This window comes from Rosa rugosa, chromosome 2 (assembly GCF_958449725.1).
Source record: "Rosa rugosa chromosome 2, drRosRugo1.1, whole genome shotgun sequence".
NCBI classification, from domain to species: domain Eukaryota; kingdom Viridiplantae; phylum Streptophyta; class Magnoliopsida; order Rosales; family Rosaceae; genus Rosa; species Rosa rugosa.
The window spans coordinates 47,654,723-47,676,789 of record NC_084821.1 but is presented as its reverse complement, the minus strand read 5'-3'; the positions used below and the strand labels follow the sequence as shown (position 1 = coordinate 47,676,789).

General features: G+C 38.0%; 1 protein-coding gene, 2 long non-coding RNA genes and 2 pseudogenes across 5 annotated transcripts; 4 read left to right on the top strand and 1 right to left on the bottom strand.

Moving 5' to 3' along the window:
* The first annotated feature begins 7,973 nt into the window (after window positions 1-7,973).
* LOC133734812 (uncharacterized) lies at window positions 7,974-11,892 on the top strand. Its single transcript, XR_009858595.1, has 6 exons — window positions 7,974-8,168; window positions 8,287-8,503; window positions 9,119-9,183; window positions 9,326-9,360; window positions 10,767-10,873; window positions 11,680-11,892. It is a non-coding gene; the product is annotated as an uncharacterized LOC133734812 (long non-coding RNA).
* LOC133734809 (uncharacterized) lies at window positions 9,889-10,659 on the top strand. Of its 3 annotated transcripts, none has more exons than XR_009858591.1 (3): window positions 9,889-10,029; window positions 10,379-10,547; window positions 10,622-10,659. It is a non-coding gene; the product is annotated as an uncharacterized LOC133734809 (long non-coding RNA). The 3 variants fall into 3 exon arrangements; XR_009858590.1 differs by having other exon boundaries at window positions 9,890-10,029; window positions 10,648-10,659; XR_009858589.1 differs by having other exon boundaries at window positions 9,893-10,029; window positions 10,645-10,659.
* A 3,250-nt stretch (window positions 11,893-15,142) lies between the features above and the next one.
* Window positions 15,143-15,514, top strand: LOC133730884 (uncharacterized). The gene has a single exon (XM_062158390.1). The coding sequence runs from the start codon at window positions 15,143-15,145 to the stop codon at window positions 15,512-15,514; it is 372 nt and encodes a 123-aa protein (XP_062014374.1).
* Window positions 15,515-16,023: 509 nt separating this feature from the next.
* LOC133734806 (histone H3.3-like) lies at window positions 16,024-16,931 on the top strand (annotated as a pseudogene).
* Window positions 16,932-20,581: 3,650 nt separating this feature from the next.
* Window positions 20,582-22,067, bottom strand: part of LOC133730882 (G-type lectin S-receptor-like serine/threonine-protein kinase At4g27290) — a 26,635-nt pseudogene continuing 25,149 nt past the window's right edge.

Sequence of the window (22,067 nt, the reverse complement as noted above, 5' to 3'; positions counted from 1 at the left end):
CTTAGAACCCTTGACAGGCGATCTCTTTACCGCTCGATTCGCGGATTGTCACTTCGATGAGACAGTCTTCTCGTCGTTAGGGGGAGATAAGAACATCAATGTTTAATTAACAGGAACGACAGGAATTGTCGTGGTCTGTCTCCACTCTGTCTCATCTTGATCCCCGAACCGCATAGTCCGAAATTTAAGTGTGGAGAATTCTCGATCTTCAGAACGTAGCAGAATCGATGTCTGATGCGTTTTCTGATATCGTTAAAGTGACGAGATCACACATACCTGCTGCAAACGTGCCTGCAAGGATTGATGTCCCTAAAATTAGAGGACATGACGCCATCTCAAGGGCAACTGAGCATGGCGCCAACGTCCCCTCTCACAGTGATGGTGACGTTGTTGCTAGGCCCACGACCCTTGCCAGGAAGCGCGGGAGGCCCATAGGTTCGATGGATTCTCGCCCAAGAAAGAAAGCGAGTTTGGTACAAAATAATCCATTAATCATCGATGTAAATAATCCATCTCATGAAAATATTCCGAATTATGGTTATGTCCAAGAGACATCATTGGGGGACGCTCCAATGTCAGAACCAACTCCAGAGAATAGAGAGATCTCCATGAATTACACTAGTGTACATGAGATGATGGATAGAAATTCTATGGCTATTGATGATGCATTTGCATATCATGTTGCAAAAGGAATTATAGAATATGATGATGTCGAACCTCGCTCTGTCGAAGAATGTCAACGAAGAGCGGATTGGCCTAAATGGAAAGATTCGATCGAGGTTGAATTGGATTCACTAGCAAAGAGACATGTATTTGGGCCTATAATGCAGACACCCCCAGATGTAAAACCTGTTGGCCATAAATGGGTCTTTGTTAGAAAGCGTAATGAGAAAAATGAGGTGGTTAGATATAAAGCCCGCCTCGTGGCGCAAGGTTTCTCACAACGTCCTGGAATCGACTACGAGGAGACATATTCTCCCGTAATGGATGTTATAACGTTCCGCTACCTTGTCAGTTTGGTAGTTTCCGAAAAACTTGACATACAGCTTATGGATGTGGTTACAGCATATCTCTATGGGGATCTAGATTCAGAGATATATATGAAGGTTCCAGATGGACTTCAATTACCCAAATCAAGTGGCTCTAAACCACGGAGCGCGTTTTCAATAAGATTAAAACGCTCACTATATGGATTAAAACAATCCGGACGGATGTGGTATAACCGTCTAAGTGACTACTTGATTGGGAAGGGATATATTAATAGTGAAATATGCCCATGCGTCTTCATTAAAAGAACAAGTTTCGGATTTGCAATCGTAGCACTTTATGTCGATGACATGAACCTGATTGGAACTCTAAATGAGTTAAAGGAAACTGCTAAATACTTGAAATCCGAATTTGAGATGAAAGATCTTGGGAAAACACGGTTTTGTCTCGGTTTAGAACTCGAGCACCGTAGTGATAGGATTTTGATCCATCAGTCTGCATATACTCAAAAAATCCTAAGGGGCTTTAATGAAGATAAAGCAAAGCCTGTGAGTACTCCCATGATCGGCCGTAGTCTTGAGCCCAGAAAAGATCTGTTTCGCCCAAAGGATGAGGACGAAGAATCACTAGAGGCCGAAGTGCCCTATTTAAGTGCAATAGGCGCATTATTGTACTTAGCTCAATGCACAAGACCGGACATCTCCTTCGCAGTGAACTTGTTGGCTCGACATAGCTCTGCGCCAACACGCCGCCATTGGATTGGTGTAAAGACAATTTTTCGATACCTACGAGGTACGATTGATATGAGCATATTCTATCCCTACAAAGAGAAAAGGAATGACGGAATTTTGGGATCGGACCACAAGAGGCAAAACGCCACCGTCCAAGGTATTGCCGCCGGCCATGTTGCCAGCGCCGTCCAGGGTGGCCGGCCTCACCCTCCTCCACTCCATCAAAACGACAATTATATTTTGATGGGTTTTGCTGATGCAGGGTATCTCTCTAACCCTCACAAAGGTCGCTCCCAAACGGGTTATGTCTTTACCATGGGAAGCACTACGATATCTTGGAGGTCTACAAAACAAACCCTAGTTGCTACTTCCTCAAATCATGCAGAGATTATTGCTCTACATGAAGCCGTGCGTGAATGTATATGGCTAAGGTCTGTAATTAGACATATTCAAGGAAGTTGTGGTTTGAAGTCTACCACGGACGAACCTACATGCATTTATGAGGATAATGCAGCTTGTATTGAACAAATGAAGTTAGGTTTCATCAAGGGCGACAACACCAAGCATATATCGCCTAAGTTCTTTTATAATCAGCAACAACAATCACTTTTAAAGATTGAAGTGAATCAAATCCAATCAGAGGATAATGTAGCGGACTTATTCACTAAGTCGTTACCTAAATCCACATTCGAGAAACATGTAAAGAGCATCGGATTGAGAAAGTTATCTGAACTTCCATGATTGTAGCAATCAGGGGGAGATATCGACATCATGGGGAGTTATGATGTCTACATGTTTGATCTCGAAGAGTGAATGACATGTTGTACTCTTTTTCTCCTCCTCGAGGTAGTTTTTGTCCCACAGGGTTTTTCACTCGAGCAAGGTTTTTAACGAGGCAACGGATGAAGCGTCACCACCAAGTTTGAGCGGAACAAGGGGGAGTGTTGAAGGAAAATCAAGTTATGTGTGCCTAATCAAACTAGGAGTAGTAATAGGAGAGAATGTTCTAGAATTCCTAGTCCTACTCGGATTAGTTTTCCTTGTAATATTAGAACATGTACTTTGTAATCCCTATATATAGGGCTCCTATTCTCAATAATAGAATAAAATTCTCTCATCAATCTCTCTCAATTCTATTATTCTTAAATAGTAACCAAAATATTAAATTTTGAAAGCAATACTTCATTGATGAAGACTACGTCCTTTAGTTTTCTGCAAAAGTTTTGCTATAATATAGGCAGATTTATTATTTCAAATTTAAAACTAATAGGTATTCTTAATATCTAATATTTAATATTTTAAAAAATAATATTTAATTATTATAAAAAAGGACAAGATAATTAACGGATCGGATCAGCCTAAATCCGTGTTTGATCTGTTAAATAAACGATTTAACTAATCTGAATCATTAATGGATCAAATTTTCAATCCAAACTTGTTTAATAACCACATAACCGGATAAAATGTAGGTCTAACCACTCCCAAACTAAAAGAAAAAACTATTTTGTACACTCTTAAAAATTACGAGTTGATGAAGTGAATCATCGCTTGAAAAAATAAGGAGGTCCAAAAGTCAGTCTAATTTGAAGGTATGAATAGAAATAATTTTTTTGCATATGAGTCTCGATCTTTCTCTCTTTGCTATCTGCACAAACGTGAGAGTTCTCTCTACCCCTCTTCTTCCAATCACGGAGGCCAATTGCTTACTCCCTCCCTAAATTAACACCCTTTGCAGCTGCAAGGGTTTCTCTATCTCTCTCTAAAATAGACCCTTATAACCAATATTATTAAGAATGAGTTGAAATACCATTAAGCCTCGGAGGGGATATAGCATCTGAACTCCGGGATACAATAGAAGCATTTCAAATATCCTTAATTATAGTGAACATCCTGAATAATAGCAGGACTCTTATATAACCAAAACTCATTAACATCAGAAAAACTAGCAATCTATGCTAACTTTTTGGCCACACAGTTAGCTTCACGATATATATATGGCGCACTTTAATAGAACTGAAAGTCTGTAAATATGACTTACAATTCTCCACAATGTGACCAACCTCTGACATATCTTCATCTGTACGTGCAATTGCCGCTCCAAGAGATGCACAATCACACTATTTCAACACCATCCGAACCTTGATGAATAGCTATGAGGAGACCAGCTCACAACGCCTCAGCTTTCATGTGCAAAGCAGACGTTGAATGGTTAAATGGTCTGGCCAAAGCCAGCCAAACACGTCTCCTGATCATCCCTAGCAACCACCCCAATACCTCCCTTGCTCACATCAACTTGAAAGCTCTGTCAACATTGATCTTCAGTCTCCCATTCGGTGTGAATCTCCCTAACACACTCGGTCTCTTTTCCCTTTTGTGCACTATGGAGTTTGCAGTCTGATACTCCCCAAGCCATCTTACTGCACAGTTTACTGTCCCCATGTATCGAATACCCCATTCTTCCAAACCACATTGTTGGTATACACATACCTCCTAGGCACAAGTATCGGAAGCACAAGACTCGTATCGCCAATACATAAGTAAGGAAAGCTCCCAGCCAAGGGTCCCGATACCCCTCGGGGCGATATCGGGAACCCCGAGCGTCCCACACCGAAAGAAACGGAGCTAAGCTCCCACAAATCTGCTACATTAAGGTCATCTCCAACAACCCAAAGAGGTAACTGTTTACTATCGCTTTCCATTATCATTATCTTATAACCATACTGACTTAGGCATTGGAGCGTTGAAGGTCAGCACACCCAATCTTCCCTCTGACCTTCGTCTGTTTTGTAGATAAGCGAGACCGATAACGATAGTAGCGGACCGCTACATCTCGTGTTTAGCTGGATCAGATCCCTCTCGAGACAGCTGAAACACACATCATTTCTTCTCTGTCATATAGCCCATAGAAGAACAAAGAAAAGCTCCAATTGCATTGTAGAAAGTGTACTCAACAACTCAAAAAACTAATCCTCAAAGGACAAAGCTGGATGTTCAGAACTGTCAGTAGCCAAAGGCAACTCAACCACATAGGACCAATCCTCAAAGGACAAAGCTGGATGTTCAGAACAATCAATAGCTAAAGGGCACCTCATCCTCCAGGTGTTTATGGCAGAATACACACAGTACATCAAGGAGAGAAATATGTTTGAAAAGGAGGTTTCTCTGCATTGATATAATCCCTTCACTAACCTAGCCTCCAAACAAAATTTCGTACCTTTGGTGGAACGTGAGCATTCCAAATTTTCTTCCAGTACTACCCAGGGGCGGAAGGAGGCAGGGGCCCAGTGGGTCCCGTGCCCCACTCAGCTTTTCAGAAAAAAATTAATATATATATATATATATATATATATATATATATATATATATATATATATATAATATTAATATGAGGTTTATATTATGTATTTTTATATTATTTTCTCAATTTATCTCTATCCATCATCTTCAGTTCTTCATGTACTCTTCTTTCTTTCTGTTTTTCTTTTTTTTGATGGGCTTTGATGGGATTGTTTGAGGTCCCACGTTTGACTCTCTATTGATATATATATATATATATATATATATATATATATATATATTTTTTTTTTTTTTTTTTATCCGAATCATGCTCTTCTTTCTTTCCTAAATCTGTTTGATATCAATATATAATAAAACTTTATTACGGTTAATGATTTCTATTTCCTAGTTACTTATAGATTTCTAAGTCCAATAGAAAAACGATTAAAAAAAATATTTTATTACATTACTAACATGTATATATATATATATATATATATCTCATCAAGTAATGATTCTAAATCAATTCTTTTGTGAAGAGTATTGTTGTAGTCGCTTCTTTTGGTTCTCACTACTTCTCTATTCTTCATTCAAATATGTTAAGATACTTTAAAAGAAAATCCTGGTGCAGAGGAGTCGTCGGGTATAATTACCTCATTGGAGTCATCCCCTACAAAAAAATAAAGAAGAATGATAGTAATTCAGAGAAGTCTTGTCCCGAAGTTAATGAAAAATATCTTTCTGATCCTGGAAATCGTCCTCCAATTTCAAGTTATCATCCTAATGTTCAAGATGAAGTACGCAGATATTATCTACAAAAAGGTCCTTGTCAACCTAGAGCTCATGAGTTTCCTATCATAGAATTTGGGAGAAAGAAAAGAAGATTTGTTAAAGAGCTTAATTTCATATATTGAGAAAGACATTTTTACTAGTATAGATGATGAGACAATCATGCAACGATTTCAAAATATGAAATCTCGTCGAGGACAATTACCATTGTAATAGATAGAAATTATATTTGAAGATTTTATATGTTTTTTCATTTATATATATATATTTTTTTGTGCCCCAGTAAGCCTAAATTCCTGGCTCCGCCACTGGTACTACCCAAGTGTATTGCCATGAGATGAAGAAGCTTGAGCCACACTATTACCATCATGAGCCACCTTAGCAGCATGATAGCAGTTCTTAACCGAGAAACTCCCTTTCTTGTCAAAATGCCAAACATAACGATCATCAGGTCCCCTTAAGTTGATTGGGATCTTCATTATCAACTCCGCCTCCTTACGTGTGAAGACCTCCACAATCACCTGATCCTATCATTCATGTGATTCTTGATCGATTACGTCACTAACATGCCAACTTTCAGTACTTCCATCCTTAAAGAAAAAGGTTTAAAACTATGAGGTAGAGGTAACCACGGGTCGTCCCAAACCCTAATGTCATCAGACTTATCACCACGACCAACCTGAAACAGCAATCTATTCTTTAGTAACTCTCTGCCTGCTAAGATGCTTCTCCAAGTAAACAACATCCCTTTCTAACACGACGTGTTCTAATTTTGATTGCTTTTAAGTGAGAAAGGGGGACCTTGGGGCTCGGCTTCTAAAAAAGACAGTATGTCATCAGCCTGATTATGTTATGAATGGTTGAGAGCGTCGAAGCTTTCTTTCTGAACTTGAAGCACTCACTTCTACTCCATTCAGCCCCATAAAATCTGAATTGGGATGATATTTTTCTTTTTACAACCGCGCAACTAAGGTCTGAGGACGTCAAATCAAACGCCAACCCTGTTTGGCGAGCAACTATAGATTGAACATATGCATATTCCGAAAGCCAAGTCCTCCTTCCTTTGGGGCACACAATTTCTCCATGAAACCCAGTGAATTTTCTTGTCATCCAACTTGTCCCCCAACAAGAAATTAGCCACCAAACTGTGCATCTCATTGCATAGATGTTTTGGGATTTCAAAGCAATTCATCACATAGTTAGGAATAGCCTGGGCAACAGCTTTAATAAAGACTTCCTTACCTATTGCACTTATGGCCTTCTCACACCAACCCTGCGTCCTTTTTCTGACGCGCTAGCTCAACAAGAAAGCTAAAAGCTTTAGATTTTGAGTAACTCAATTCTGTTGGAAGCCCCAGACACTTATCATGTTTATCCACTCTAGCCACACCCAAAACAGATGCAATACAATCTTGCCTTAAACGAGGAATATTCTTACTGAAGGAGATGAAGCTTTTCTCATAGTTGATGCACTGCCCTGATGCTCACTCATAAGTCGAGAAAATCTCCTCCAAGTCAATACATTCGTCAAAGTTGACCTGAATGAAAATGAAAGAGTCATCTGCAAAAAACAGATGACTCACACTACACTACACCAATAACTTAAACACACAACACTTTTTACACAACGAAAAAAATAAAAGTGTTGTGTGATGAAGAAAAGTGAATCATACAACACGTTTACAAAACTTGCGTTGTATAAAGTGATTAAAATTCTGAACTTTTGAGCTAGTAGATCATTGCACAACAGTTATAAGAATAGTTCGTTGTGTGAATGAAAAAAAAAATAGTGGCAGATTTCCCTCCTAGATCGACCCCATATTTGGCTCCAAATTGGTACTTCATTATACAACAGAATAGTTATATCTGTTGTATGAATGTAGTTTGCAAATTGTCACACAACAGTTTTTGTTTTTGTGTTGTATGATCAAGGAAAATATATTAGAGTTTTCGATGCGTCTCCATACGTCACTCATTCCTTCGCTCCCAAACTGAATTTTACTTACACATAGCGGGAACTTTCCCTCCTTGCTGCCTCAACTCAAATTTAATGTGTGTAGAATCAGACAACGTGTATATGGAAAACGTGGTATGATGCCTTATACATGCATGCATCAACTAATGGCTTGTATGGCCATGTGTCCATTTAGATAAATTAGAACACTTGAAGAAAAGAAAAAAAGCCTTAGACCAACCCTGACTCTCTCTTTTCACAACTCCACAGCCCGGCCCCCGACTCACTCCACAGCTATGCCTACTTTGAAGCCCTAAACTCTAAATCCACCACCTCCGAAGCCCCGACTTTCTGGTACCAATCCCTGCCTCCGAAGCCCTAAATCTGAGATTCGTCTTCGAGTCTGGTTAGTTCTCGTCCTCTCGAATCTGGTAAGCCCTAAAATTTGGGGGTTTCTGGTTTCTCGTCCTCTCGCCCTCACTATATATGCACGACACTCACTTTTGATTCAGATTCTTCACAAATTACAAATCACACTTTTGATTTCAGGTTTTGATTAACTGAAGGTTTTCGGGTTCTTCACTTTTGATTTGGGATTCTTCACAAATCACATTATCCAAGGCGACCTCTCTTTATATGAGCAGAAGAACCCGAAGCTCAAGCTCCTTTGACCTCATGAACGGTTTAAGAGATCGAGTCGGTGCCTAGCACAGATGAAGAATCCCATCGCAGCTGTCCAGTTCCAAAGCTGATTCTCTCCTGAAAGGTAAACGTCCCCAATGTAATTTCAATTGAAATTTCTGGGTTTGGTTTAGAGTCTCCTGTTATTTTATTTTTTTTAGGTTCTTGCGGGAGAGAATTGGATTGTATGTTAAAGTGTGCCCAAGAAGATGGGTTTGGCTTCAGTTTGATGCAAGGCCCGGAAATTCTTGATTTTGGTATGTTTAAATTTAGATACTTGAAGTCAATTTTGGTTTTACTGGTTTGTTTTTAGCTTTATTTGCCTATCTTTCATTTGTTTAAGAAAGGAAGTTTAAGGGAGATATTTCATCAGTTCTTGCTGGTTGCTTAGTGTCACTTGTGCTTCAAATATTTCCTTCCAAAGGCCTATTTTGATCTAAATTTTGCAATGAAAAAGTATGCAGTCTGCTTGTTCTTCCTTTTCAGCTCAATGTGTTGTGTGGTTTTCAATTAAATAGGCCAGATCTATCGGTTCAAAAGACTTTTTTTAAGCTTGCTCTTCGATTTTGTGATGCACTCTGTGTCTTTGTTGGAGTACTGGTGTGTGTATATATATATATATATATATATATATATATATATATATATATATGACTACCTGTTTAGCTGCTTTTTTTAGCTGGTTTGATGGACTGTGCAGATTCTATCCCTTTCCCCGAAAGGGCCATGTCATTGGCATTTGATATCCTCAATGACCTTGTGGAGGTCAGCTTTCTCACTAGTTTTTCAATTTTTCAATTGTTGAATCTCAAAATTTTGGGAGTTTATACATAGGGTTTTGGCATTGAGTTTGTTCAACTTGGTTTGTATGCCAGCTTTTCATTTTTTATGTTTGATTGCTTTGCAGGGTAGTGAAGAATTGCCGCTATGACTTTGCTTCAGGTCATGACTCTGTCTCAATCTCTTATCCGATTTTGGCCTCTATTTCTTCCTTCTTCTTTTTTTATCTAGAATCAGCAATGTCCTCTTTATTATCCTTTTTACTAACCCACTGGCAGCCTAGTAAATTTTTTTGTGCTTTAGTTTCTGAAATTTGTCTGATACAAGTCTGATTAAGTTTTGGTGTTTGGTATGTGATTGCTTGGTTAGTATTCAAATCTATATGGAATTGTAGATATAACATGTTAGTTACAAGATTGTGATTCGTCAATATTTTTTTTTTCATTTGTACAGCTTTGATATTAAGATTGTTCCAAAAATTGTCAGAAAAGAAAACACCATGATATTGATTTTTCAAAACTTTTGACTGATAAAAGGAAATGTGTTCGCTCAACTGAGCCTAATTTCAATCAACTTATTACTCAGAAGGGAAATATATGTGTGTGCCAATTATTTTCCTACTTTGTTTTTTTTAGAACAACATGAGCTATGTTAGTATGGTAATCACCGTAATCTACTTTGTTTTTATGCTCTTAGTGAATGTTAAGTGACCAGAAATTTTTTAATCAACAATATCTATTTGTGGCTGCAGATTGTGCAAATGAGGTTATCAATTATAGTATTTGCTCAGTGGAGTTTAGTATCATTCTGTTTGGTATAGCCAAATTGCAGGTACATATTTCTCTCTAATGAAATTTGCCTAAACATAACTTTAATCCACAATTCTCTGGATTAATATAGAGCTTAAATTTGTACGATTCTGTAGGCAGAGAATCATAAATGCTTAACTATAAACTGCAGCAAAGTTATGGTTAAGCAAGCATTCTAATTTCATGATTGAATTATAGCCATAAGAGAAAGCAGAACTGAACTTTTAGTCAACTGCATATTTTATGTACCTTAACGCTTTTGGCAATGCAATTTGGTTATATCAAATTTACCGGTTACTTTCATTATACATAATACGTACCTGCATTTTCTTGATGAAGGAGATGTGTAAATTATTTTGTGAATTTTTTAGATTTGTTCTGCTGGGGGTCCTATGTTCTGTATGGATAATGGTTTTAGCTATCTATACTTTCTGCTTTCTTGAAGAATTAATCATGGTTGGGATCCCTGATCAGCAGAATAATTGGAAATTTGAAACTTTCAATTTCAAATATTCGCATCAGATATGAGGATGTTGAGAGGTAAAAAGAAAACTATAAATTTCCTCCTTATCCTCCTTAGTTTTTATATCTTGCATGTATCTTCAATGCTGTAGCAATTTTGGTCATCTGTTTGCAGCAGGCATAACCTTGGGGTCTTGATATGTTACCAGTATGCAGTATTTGTATGTCAACTCTTAGTAGTTTAGAGTTGGTTAGTCAACATTTTCCCATCTGATAAGTTGTTTTCTTTAAATGCAGTCATCTTAGGAGACAATGCTCTCAGGCGGAATTTCAACTCAACTTTTCAGCTCAAAGATGGTTCTGGTGCACTTGTAAGTTTTGTTAAATCGCCTACTTGCTAGAAGGTATTCACTTTGCTAATTTGTATGGGGAAGTTTATATCTATATGAACTCCTCAGTACACATTTCTTCTTCAAAAAGTATCGCCTTTTCTGCATCTTTTTGTATGGAATACTGGATGATATATTATTGATGTGTAATTGAGTCATGACTCAAGGTAAAACATTAACTTTCTTCCCAATTGTCTTTGTGCTATTTTAATTGTTCATTTATTAGATAGTTCACAATAGTCTTCTAAGTACACCAGAAACAACCTTCTTGAAACTAACAAAAAGCAAAAGCACCTAAGGTGGACAATAGGTACAACAGAAAGAAATACACTAAAGAAGTAAACAAGAAATATCAAAATGCCAACAACTCAAACTGTTTGCGCGTGTAAGACACATATTAATTATGGCAACTAAAAGACATTTAGTAATACATGTAATGTTGGTGATGAGTTCCATGGCATCTGAAGTCCCACAACTTCTCAATTTGCTCATCATGAATATATCTTCTTTTTCCCTGCAATAAATATGGTTGTTTTGTTTGAATATTATTTATTGGAATAACTGTTGAAGCATGAGTTACAAGTTGTAATTATTTGGCTCTCTGAACTACCATTCATTTGGCAAGTCTTTATTATGTGTGATTTTATTGCAATCTTTATGTGTTTTGGAATCACAAGTTAAATACACTTTGTTTAATCCATTCAATAGCTGCACTCAACTAATGGAAAGTGTTTTATATAAGATGCCATTGAGTTTGGGATGGTTACATGAACTCTGTTTTCATTGAATAACTGAATAGTGCGGCTTTGTCTGAATTATAGGTTTGGTAATTCATATGGTATTGCTGGTAGAAGTGAGAACAGGAGCATGGGTAGAAGCTTGGGAGCTTTGGAAAGATTATGAAGTCTCTGCTGCGGAAGAACAGTTAAGAGCACCAGATGGTTTGGCATTTTCATATGTGGAATGAGGGGGCTAAATTTGTCGTCAATACATATATCCAGGAGATATTATAATTATTTTTTGTGTCTTAATGTGTGGATGATTGGGAAATACATCCTTTGTAGTACATTTTATTGTTTAATGTATGAATTAGAGTACTTCAATTGAATTGGATTCAAATTTCTTTTCAATATATCAGTACCATTATTTAGGTAATAATGGAGCATTAATTTTGCCCAATTATGATCACACAATGATCAGGTAACAATCATACCACACTAGTACTCTACAAGCTGTTGTGTGAGGAGTGATGAAACAACAGAATAATTCTAACTCATGTTGTCTGACAAGCAATCAAACAACAGACAGGACAAGAACTCAGTTGTCCTAATCTAAATCAGACAACAGACAAAATAAAAATATGTTGTCTGACAAGCTTAACATACAACAGCTTGAAAACTGGCACTGTTGTCTGAAGACAGAGCCTCAACTGCTGCGCAGCTGCGCTTGGCATCTGCCGAGCCTTCTGCCGGGCTATCACACAACAGTTATAACACATACCTGTTGTCTGTGTCTTTATCACACAACTGTGTTCCACCGTTGTCTGATTTTTCATCAGACAACGGCTCACTCTACAACGGTGGGACTCCAAATCCCACATCGGTTTTCTGCCGTTGTCTGATAAGCTTTTTGGTGTAGTGCTAGGAGCATTACGGCAGACCTGGACTCCATGCAACACTTGATGCGTCTCGCCATAAGAAATCAATCTGGATAGGACCTCTGCACAAAGAAGGAAGAGATAAGGTGAGATTGAGTCACCCTGTCTCAGTCCTCGTTCAGGTACAACTCTACCACGCAGCTCCGGAGCTCCCCATTTAAAACAAACTGATACGTCACAGACTCACAGTTCGAACACAACAAAGTATCCAATTTATCCAAACTATGTAGAAACCTAGCTGGACCATAACTGCCTCCAAAAAACTCCATTCAACACAGACATAAGCTTTACTTAGATCGAGTTTTAACGTTGCATAAGCCCTTTTCCACTCCCCCGTTTCTTCAAAAAATGTGAAATTTCAAAAGCTACAAGAGAGTTGTCAGAAATAAGCCGCACAGGGACAAAGGAGCTTTGAAAAGGACTAATCAGCTCGGCGAGAAATGGTTTGAGCTGGTTCGCAAGAACTTTGGAGCCTATTTTATACGAGACATTACATAAACTGATCGGCCTCAAATATGACATAGTCTCAGGAGCCTTCACCTCCTGAACAAGTCAAATTAGTGTGATTTAACCTGCGAATCAATCATTCGTTTCCAATAGAAGCCCTCACTGCAACAACAATATCGCTACCAACTATCTGCCAGAAATGCTGATAAAACCCTGGAGAGCAACCATTCGGCCCCGGAGATTTTGATGGGTGCACTTGTTTGAGACTTGCATATACCTCCTCCCTATCAGTTTCTCTAGTGAGTTGGAAGTTCATATCATCAGAAATGACTCTTGGCTACACTCTCACTACCTCCTCAAAATGGCTTGGAGAACAGGAAGTCAAAATCTTTTGTATTTGCACACAAATTTTTTTTTTTTAATCCATCTACAGTCTTTTGAGTTCCCAAATTTTCATTTTCATGTTCCTTCTCTTTCATTTTCTTTTTATTTTGTGCAGGATATGTCATTCAACGATTTTATCCTTAATTTAGAACACTTCTTTTTTAGGGAAACAATATATAAATGGGGCATAAATAATACATAATGGCGCAAACATGAACAGTAATCAACTAAGTAAATTTACAAACTTCAAAAAAAAAAAAAATTTACAGACTTTCTGTGAGTATTTACAACTCTGTTTTTTTTTTTTTAATAAATAACCGGTGCGGCTCTCTCAACTCCTCAAATCCTCAATTAATAAAGCTTCTACACCTCCCTTGAAAACTGAAAAGGATGACTTTCTATTTTCTTCTAAAATAAAGGCAGACGACTATAGGAAAAAAACGAATATTGACTATGCTTTTGCACATAAAATAAAGAGAAAAATGTACCAACAGTTCCTCAACTCTTGTGGTGTGTGCAAAAATTTCCAATCCAAGGTAAGCAAATTTTGGTGGGGAAAGGGGGGTGGTACAAAAGGTATTCACTGGTGTAGTTGGGATAAACTTTGTAACGGAAAAGAAGAAGGAGGGCTTGGATTTCCCGACCTGAGGGCTTTTAACCAAGCTATGTTGGCAAAAACAGTGTGGAGGATTTTTTGGGGAAAGCATTCATTAGTTAGTGCCTTACTCCAAGCCAAATACTTCCCGAGTACGTGCTTTCTTAATGCCAACTTAGGGCGTACTCCATCTGCTATCTGGAGAGGGTTGATGTGGGGAAAACAGGTGATCGACATGGGGACAAGATGGAGAATTGGAGATGGGAGAAGAGTAAGTGTGTTGGCTGATCGGTGGTTACCTTGCTCGGAAGTTTTAGAGTTGTGAGTCCTATTAATTTGACTGTGCAACATAAGGTCGAATGTTTATTTACTGAGACTGGAGCATGGAACGTTCCTTTGGTTCAGTCTATGTTCCTATCCCACGAAGCTGAGACGATTTTGGGTATGCCCCTGGGACTTAGGAATGTACCGGATAAACTTGTTTGACACTTTACCAAGAATGGGACGTATAGTGTGAAGTTTGGTTACTGGGTTGCTAGGGACATGATGTCTCGGCAACGTGATGATAGGGCAGGGTCTAGTACCAACGGATGTAAGGAGGTTTGGGAGAAAATATGGGGAGTCAATGCACCACACAAAAATAAGGTGTTTATGTGGAGGGCGGTGAAAGGTTTCTTGCCATGTGCAGCTAACCTAAAACAAAAGAAGATTCTAGAGGATTCTAGATGTTGGCAATGTGGGTGGAATAGTGAGTCGGTGATGCATGTACTCTGGGATTGTCCAAAAGTTAAGAAAATATGGAAAAGGACTTTTCTGCAGGGAGTCTGTAGAGTATGGCAGGAGCCCACCTTTCTCGACTTGGTGCATCACATTTGTTCAACTGCTACTGGATCTGAACTGGAAACATTTTGCTTCACCGCTTGGTGGATTTGGAGGAACAGAAATCTGCACCGGTATGAGGAAAAGAGGTTGGAGCCTGAAGAGGTTGCCCGATTAGCTACGGAGTGGCAGAATGAGTTTGGGCGTTTGGGAGTTTCGACACACAAGTTGCCTATTGCTGCAGTGCATGGCCAAATTAGTTGGAAACCTCTACAGACGGGGTACATTAAAATGAACTTTGATGGGGCTCATGATGCAAAAAAAAGGAATTTGCGCTCTGGGGGTTGTTTTTAGAGACAATCATGGAATATTGAAAGGAGCTATGGCAGTCCCACAGGTTGGTAACCTCGCCCCAAGATCTATTGAAGCTTTGGCATTGCTGCATGGACTCAGATTTGCGATTCATGTTGGATTCTCCAATCTTGAAGTTGAAGGGGATGCCCTCTCAGTCATCAATGCTTTACAAGAGAGTTCGGAGGATTATAGCTCTGAGGGTCATTTAATTGACGAAGTTAAGTCTTTATTTCAGTCTTTTCACAGTTGTAGTAGTCACTTTGTGAAACGAGAAGGCAACAAGGTTGCTCATCGTTTGGCAAAAGAGGCATTGAAAGTTTGTCAACCTTTACTTTGTCTGCAGTCGGGGCCTAGTTGGCTCCATCAGTGCGTCAGTATAGATTTCCAGTGTGAAGTCTAGTGTGGTCTTTCTTTGCAGCACTTACTAGTTTGGTTGTTGCGAAGTATTGTTCCACATTTCTATGTATGCAGTTCATTAATATTAATGAAGTTCTCTTTGATCAAAAAAAAAAAAAAACTCTTGTGCACCTTCCCGTTTGATACCCAGACTCACAATGGTATCAATGTGATACCTAGACTCAAAATTTGCTATCAACAACATACTTCCGTTAATGTTCTGTCAATCATCTGTTAAATATGATGATGTGGCATACACGTGAGGCAAAAGATAGGGGCAAAAAGGTCTTTTAAACTTGTTAATAAAATAAATTTAATTACACTAAAAAAAAAAATCGTTGGTGATAATATTGGTTTTTTTTTTCTTCCTTTCTTTTGCTCTTGCTTGATTTCTGGAACGATTTTTTGTCCTCTCTCTTTTGTTTTGAGCTTCAACATGAATTCTTTGTAAACCTAGCAGGCTATCAAACCAAAACACAATTCACATCTCAAATCAAAGAAAATAATCTATCGATGGCCCGTACGAAAGTCCACCACTCCACCAGCTGCAAGGCTCCGAGGAAGCAACTGGCGACGAAGGCTGCCTGGAAGTTGGCCCCGACTACCGGAGGCGTGCAGAAGCCGCACACCTTGGAACAGTGGCTCTCCGTGAAATCAGATAATATCAAATCCTTTCAGAGGCTTGTTCGTGAATCACACCTCTACGCAATTGGGGAGTAGTATTACCATTAGTATTACTCTTGCCTCCAGCCATGGTTATTCAAATTGGAATTAAAATTAAGATTGGGTATTGATAATAACGGATTGAGGGCTTTCTTCTCGAATTTTAACAACGAAAGAGGCAAATGAGATGAATAATGGAGACTAAAAATCAAGAGACATGTAATGAACTGATTGAAATTGGAATTCGATATTCTCTTTATAAAACCCAGCGTCCCCGACCAGCTCATGCGCCTTTCTTTTGCCTGACGACGATGATTTCAGAAATTCGCTCTTCACTTTTCAATTTTCGACTAGCCTCGATCAGATTTCGATTCCCGGACAAGCTCGAAGCCAGAAGAGTCGCCCGGATTGCGAAGATCGGGAATCGGAAATATGGGATTTAGGATCCTGCTCGGGAATCAAAGCTCGGATTGTGAATTCCCAGAACCGAAGTTCGAGGATTTAGGTGACGATTTGGTGAACGGAGCTGCTAATCAAGAAGCTTCCCTTTCAGAGGCTTGATCGTGAAATCGCTTAGGACTTCAAGACGGACCTGCGTTTCCAGAGCCACGCCGTGTTGGCGCTATAGGAGGCGGCGGAGGCCCATCTTGTTGGGTTGTTTGAGGATACTAATCTGTGCGCCATTCATGCCAAGAGTGTCACAATTATGCCCAAGGATTATTCCACGTGCTAGGAGAATCAGGGGTGAGAGGGCTTAAACATGCATTTGTGTAAAGAGTGGGGTTTAATTGTTTGAATCTGGCAATCGATCATGAATACATGATTAGGGAATTGCTTTTGTTTTGAAGAAGAAGAAGAAGAAGAAGAAGAAGAGGAGAGAGAAAATTATTTATTATTTTTTATTTGTTATTATTATTTTTTTTGGTCTGAAGAGAGAAAATTATTTTAAAAAATCATTTAATTAAATAATTAAGCTGTTGGTAGAAGTTGAGGGTTATTTTGGTCATTTGCCATCTTTGTTTTCCCACGTGTCTGCCACGTCAGCTCTTTAACGGAATCGTTATGAAAATTTAACGGAAGTATGTCGTTGATAGCAAATTTTGAGTCTAGGTATCACATTGACACCATTGTGAGTCTGGGTATCAAACTGGCCGGTGCACAAGAATTGAGGGACTGTTGGTGCATTTTTCTCTAAAATAAATAACACTAGTGCATTTAACAAATGTAACGTGTATCCATAAGCAGATGTACAAATCATACAGCAACTGTATCGATGCACTTGGTATCAGTGGTAATAATAAATTATACATATACTAAAGCCCCTAGAGCTAGCACTGTTCATAGCACTGTTTTCGTGAAAGGACGGTTTTGCCCTTTTTTTTTTCGTGATTTACGGCTTGGCATTGCATATCTGTGTTTCAACTGTTTGCCTTTTTTTTTTTTGGGATTTACGGCTTGCCATTGCATATCTGTGTTTTAACTGTTTTTGCCCGATAGAGGGTTGTGGTCAGACCAAAAACAAAACGAAGAAAAAGAAAAGTGATTGTCGTGTTTGAGCAGAAAGCGAGAGGATGGTATCTGGTTTTGTTTTGATAAGGTCGAATTTGTAGCTTGAGTGGGTGCAGGTTCGTAAGTTTTCTCTTTTCTGCTGCTATTGCTTTCGTTAGTTTTTGTGTGGTTTGATTGGGTCTTTTGTTGTCGGCGGTTTTGAATTTTTATGGGTTTTTGATTGGGTCTTTCGCTGTGAGGAAGAAGAAGACCTGCGCTATCTGCTATATCCTTTCAGTATATAGGTGAATCGAGCTTCAGCTTCGCTGTTCTGTGTGATCAAATTTTGCCATCGACGTCAACCATCGTGAAAGCTTGGTGGGATTTCGATTTGGTACCAACACACTCTAAGCTGATTTTCTTGAATTGGTTTTTTTTTTTTTTTCCAGTTTTCTAGCTATTATAATCGGTGTTGTTTCTTTTTGTTTTTTATCCAGTGCTTTGCATTTTGAGTGGTTCGAGTTTATGACGAGAAGATTGGGTTGAAAACAAATAGAGATATTTCAATTTAGATGGTAATTAGATCATAGAAGAGAGAGCTAGCTTAGATATCACTCATCATATTCTGCATTTATGTTTCCCATTTTTTATAACTGTTTGTTCTGTTTTTTCGTGCCTTCTAACTCACGTTTTGTGCTTGCTATTTGCTAATGATGATTTTGTGCTTGGATTTGGAAATTTGTTTTTAACTTTAATTTTTATTGAGAAGTGATCAGCTTAAATATGTAGTTAAGGTGATATCAAGAGAATCATCAATCCTTCAGTTTGTGATTTAAGCAAACTCTATAACCTGTGAACAAATTGAGGGATTAACCACTTTGATTACCAGCAACCAAAAGAAGCATTGGTGTTTTTTGTCAACCAAATCTTAATTGGAATGAAACAAATTAGCAACTGAATTAGGCTTATGTTCATGATTGAAATGGTCATTTTTATATGTTCTGACGTTGTTTGCTCGAGTTTAGTTACATTTGATTTTTGTAGTGTTTTATATGGTCCCTTCACTTTGCTCATTATAGATGTGGATACCAGTTTAGACTTGGAATAACTGACAGCTAGCATATTTTGAATACCTCAGCTAGCATTTAGAAGTGCGTAAGGATTTCTTTCTTTAATACCATCTGTATTCTGTAAGGTTTTGGCTTTTGATTAAAAATTTCTTCAACTTTGAACCTTTATTGCTGTGGATCGTTCGTCGTATTGTTTATTTAGATTTTGGTGAAAGATGTCATGAGATTGAATCAAGTTACTATGATTAATGAATCAATACACACTTTGAATTTTATTTTATTTTATTTTATTTTATGTGCTTCCCTTTTGATCAAATTCCTACTTCCGAATCTGTGTAATCATCTATTGACCATAAAGATCCAATCTTGCCTTGCGTGTTTTGATGGCTTCATAGGTTTTGTTTGTCCTAATTAGTTTGAGTAATTATCTGGAGTAGATTTATTTATTCAGCTGTCCTAAATAGGAGACTTTGATTTTTCATAACTGCTTGAGAAAAGTTGTCCTGATATTGTTTTTTTTGAGTCTATCGTTCCTGTGATTATAAATTACTCTTTGTCGGGGGTCAAGACTGCATTATACTTGGACATGGTCTATGTAGTAGATTAAGGAAGTTGAATTCAAGAGAGAGTTGCCTCCAGGTGAGTTAATAATAATGCCGCTGAATGTAACTGTTGGACAGCTAAAATAGGAAGCTGAGAGTGTCCTAAAGGATGCATATTGTATGACAGAACAGTTTGTGGTGATGGAAATCAAACGCTTGAAGGAATCAGATTATATGAAAGTATTTTCTGGAACAGTTCAGTTGGGGACAGTTTGTCTCTCTTCACACAAATACTATTCCGATTAATGTAATATATGGTATTTTATCAGTTTGATCAAGAATATAGTCATTTTCAATTATATCTTTCATTATTGTAAACTATTACCAATAACAAATCCCGCGGCAAAGCGCGGGTGCCATTGCTAGTGATAACTAATTTGATTAACTAATTATACATATACTAAAGCCCCTAGAGCTAGTAACTAACTAGACACTAAAGCATGTGTAAGAGAAATATTGGAATGCGGTAGGTACTGATGTGTGCTTGCTGCTAGAATTCTAGGTATGAATCTAAAGGAGGAGGAAGAAGGTAGAAAAAGAAACGCAGAGGAAGTTGAGGACTACATTTTGACTGGAATATCTGATTACAGTTTTACAGCAAAGTTTCCTTTATATACTAAAACAAGCACTATTACTATGCTACCCTTAACACTTGCCGGTGGACACTTTCTTACATACAGGAGATCTAGAGTAATTTCAGATTCCAACTTCATCCATCGTGCTTTAGTTTCCAAAGGGATGGATCCAAACGATCAACTCAACTTCTATCAATTGATTTGTGTAATATAATATTGTCGACAAAATTAGTTCAAAGGTCACAAAAGTAGTTTACAGAATTTATGTGTATGGAAATTCTTCTATACACTAACGGTGCAAATGACCCAACACTTATAAGATGACCTCAATCCTTGATATTTATAATTAATGTTTTTATTAATAACTTAAAAGTGTATTTAATATAATATAATCATCTATTTATGTTAGTGCAACAGTGCAAGTGCACGTCGATGCACTGAATCCTCCTAATGTGTAACACTGTCAACAAAATTGAATATTGCTCCTTGATAACGAGGTTTTTGGACTATGACTAGGCGAGATATTGCTCCTTATTATCGTGTGATTACATATTGCCGAAATATAAGCTTCCTGGAAGAATTTCAATTCAAAGATATGCATTACCCTGTAGTTGACTGAAAAGCTAACTCAATCTGCAGTCTTATTTGGTTTTTCAATGAGCAGATTGGGCCAAGTATTGTTCACGTAATAGATTCTGTTTGCAGCAGACTGAGCTCCTTTATAAGAAAACTATTTCAAGAGGAAACAATCTGGGCTCCCATATGCACACTTGCACAGAAGCCCTATAAAGGGGACAACATAAATTTTAGTTATCTGTTGTCTAAACTGATGTATATCTCTCAGGAGTCAGGTCTAACCACAAAACCTGACCTGAAACCTCATAATTCTTGTGGTTTTCTTGTTCGTCAGCAGAAGTATGAAATGAGCACCGAGTTTTCGGAATACAACCTCTTTCATTTGCAGGAAGCTTAGTGTTTGATAAATAATAGCACAAGTTGTTCTGGCTAAGGAATAATGCAATGTGGCTAATATTATCATCATCATATGTCGTCTCAATATAATCTCTGAAGTCTCAAGTAAAAGTGAACTCTATCGAGCCTCTAGTGAAATGGATAGTCTGTTGGATGAAAAGCTTTCATGCTGACTTGATGAGGAAGCCATACATAACAGATGCCTTTCTGTGAAGAACCCTGGTTCTTTTGGCTGTGGCAGTGTAATATCACTACTTAGCATCAGAACCACGTTTGACATATTAGGCCTTTCTTCTGGACCCTGTTGCACACATAATAGAGCCACATGGACTGATCGTAATACCTCGAACATACTGCTTTTGTTTTTGTTCTTTATAGATGTATGCATCAATTCAAATGACTTGCCTTCTTTGAAGAGCCTCCAGGCCTGTTTCAGGATATTAATCACTGCATTCGGTAAATTTAACTAATGGTGATAAAACACACTTGTTTAATGAAAACACTTACATGTCCAAGAAGGTTAAGCTTGTGGTCTGGGTGAGAAAATCCTCTGTTCTTCTTTCCACTCACTATCTCAAGTACCAAAACACCAAAGCTAAAAACATCAGATTTCACCGAGAAGACACCATCAATTGCATATTCCGGAGACATGTAACCGCTGCAAACCATAGTTATAAATTATTGTCATATGTAACTGTAGTAAGTAGTAGCCTACAACATGTATATATGGTCCTTACTATGTTCCAACCACTCTCTTCGTATTTGCTTCAGTTTCTTCTCCTCCAAAACTCCTAGCAATGCCAAAATCTGAAATTTTTGGATTCAGTTCATAGTCTAGTAAGACATTGCTAGCTTTTAGATCACGATGGATTATCCTCAGTCTGGAATCTTGATGAAGATAAAGTAGCCCTCTAGCTATCCCATTGATAATGTGGAAACGCTTAGGCCAATCCAGAATTATACTTTGCTGTTCATCTGCCCAAGTTTTGAAGGATAATTAAGCTTAGAAAATCTGGATGGCTGTTTCTGAAAAATAATTACTAGCCAATAAAACACAATAAGTTAGTTAGAGCTAAAAACAAAAGGGTGAATAAAAAGCCAAACCAAATATGAAGAAGTCTAAGCTCTTGTTGGGCATGTATTCATATATCAACAACCTTTCTTGACCTTCAGTGCAACATCCCAGA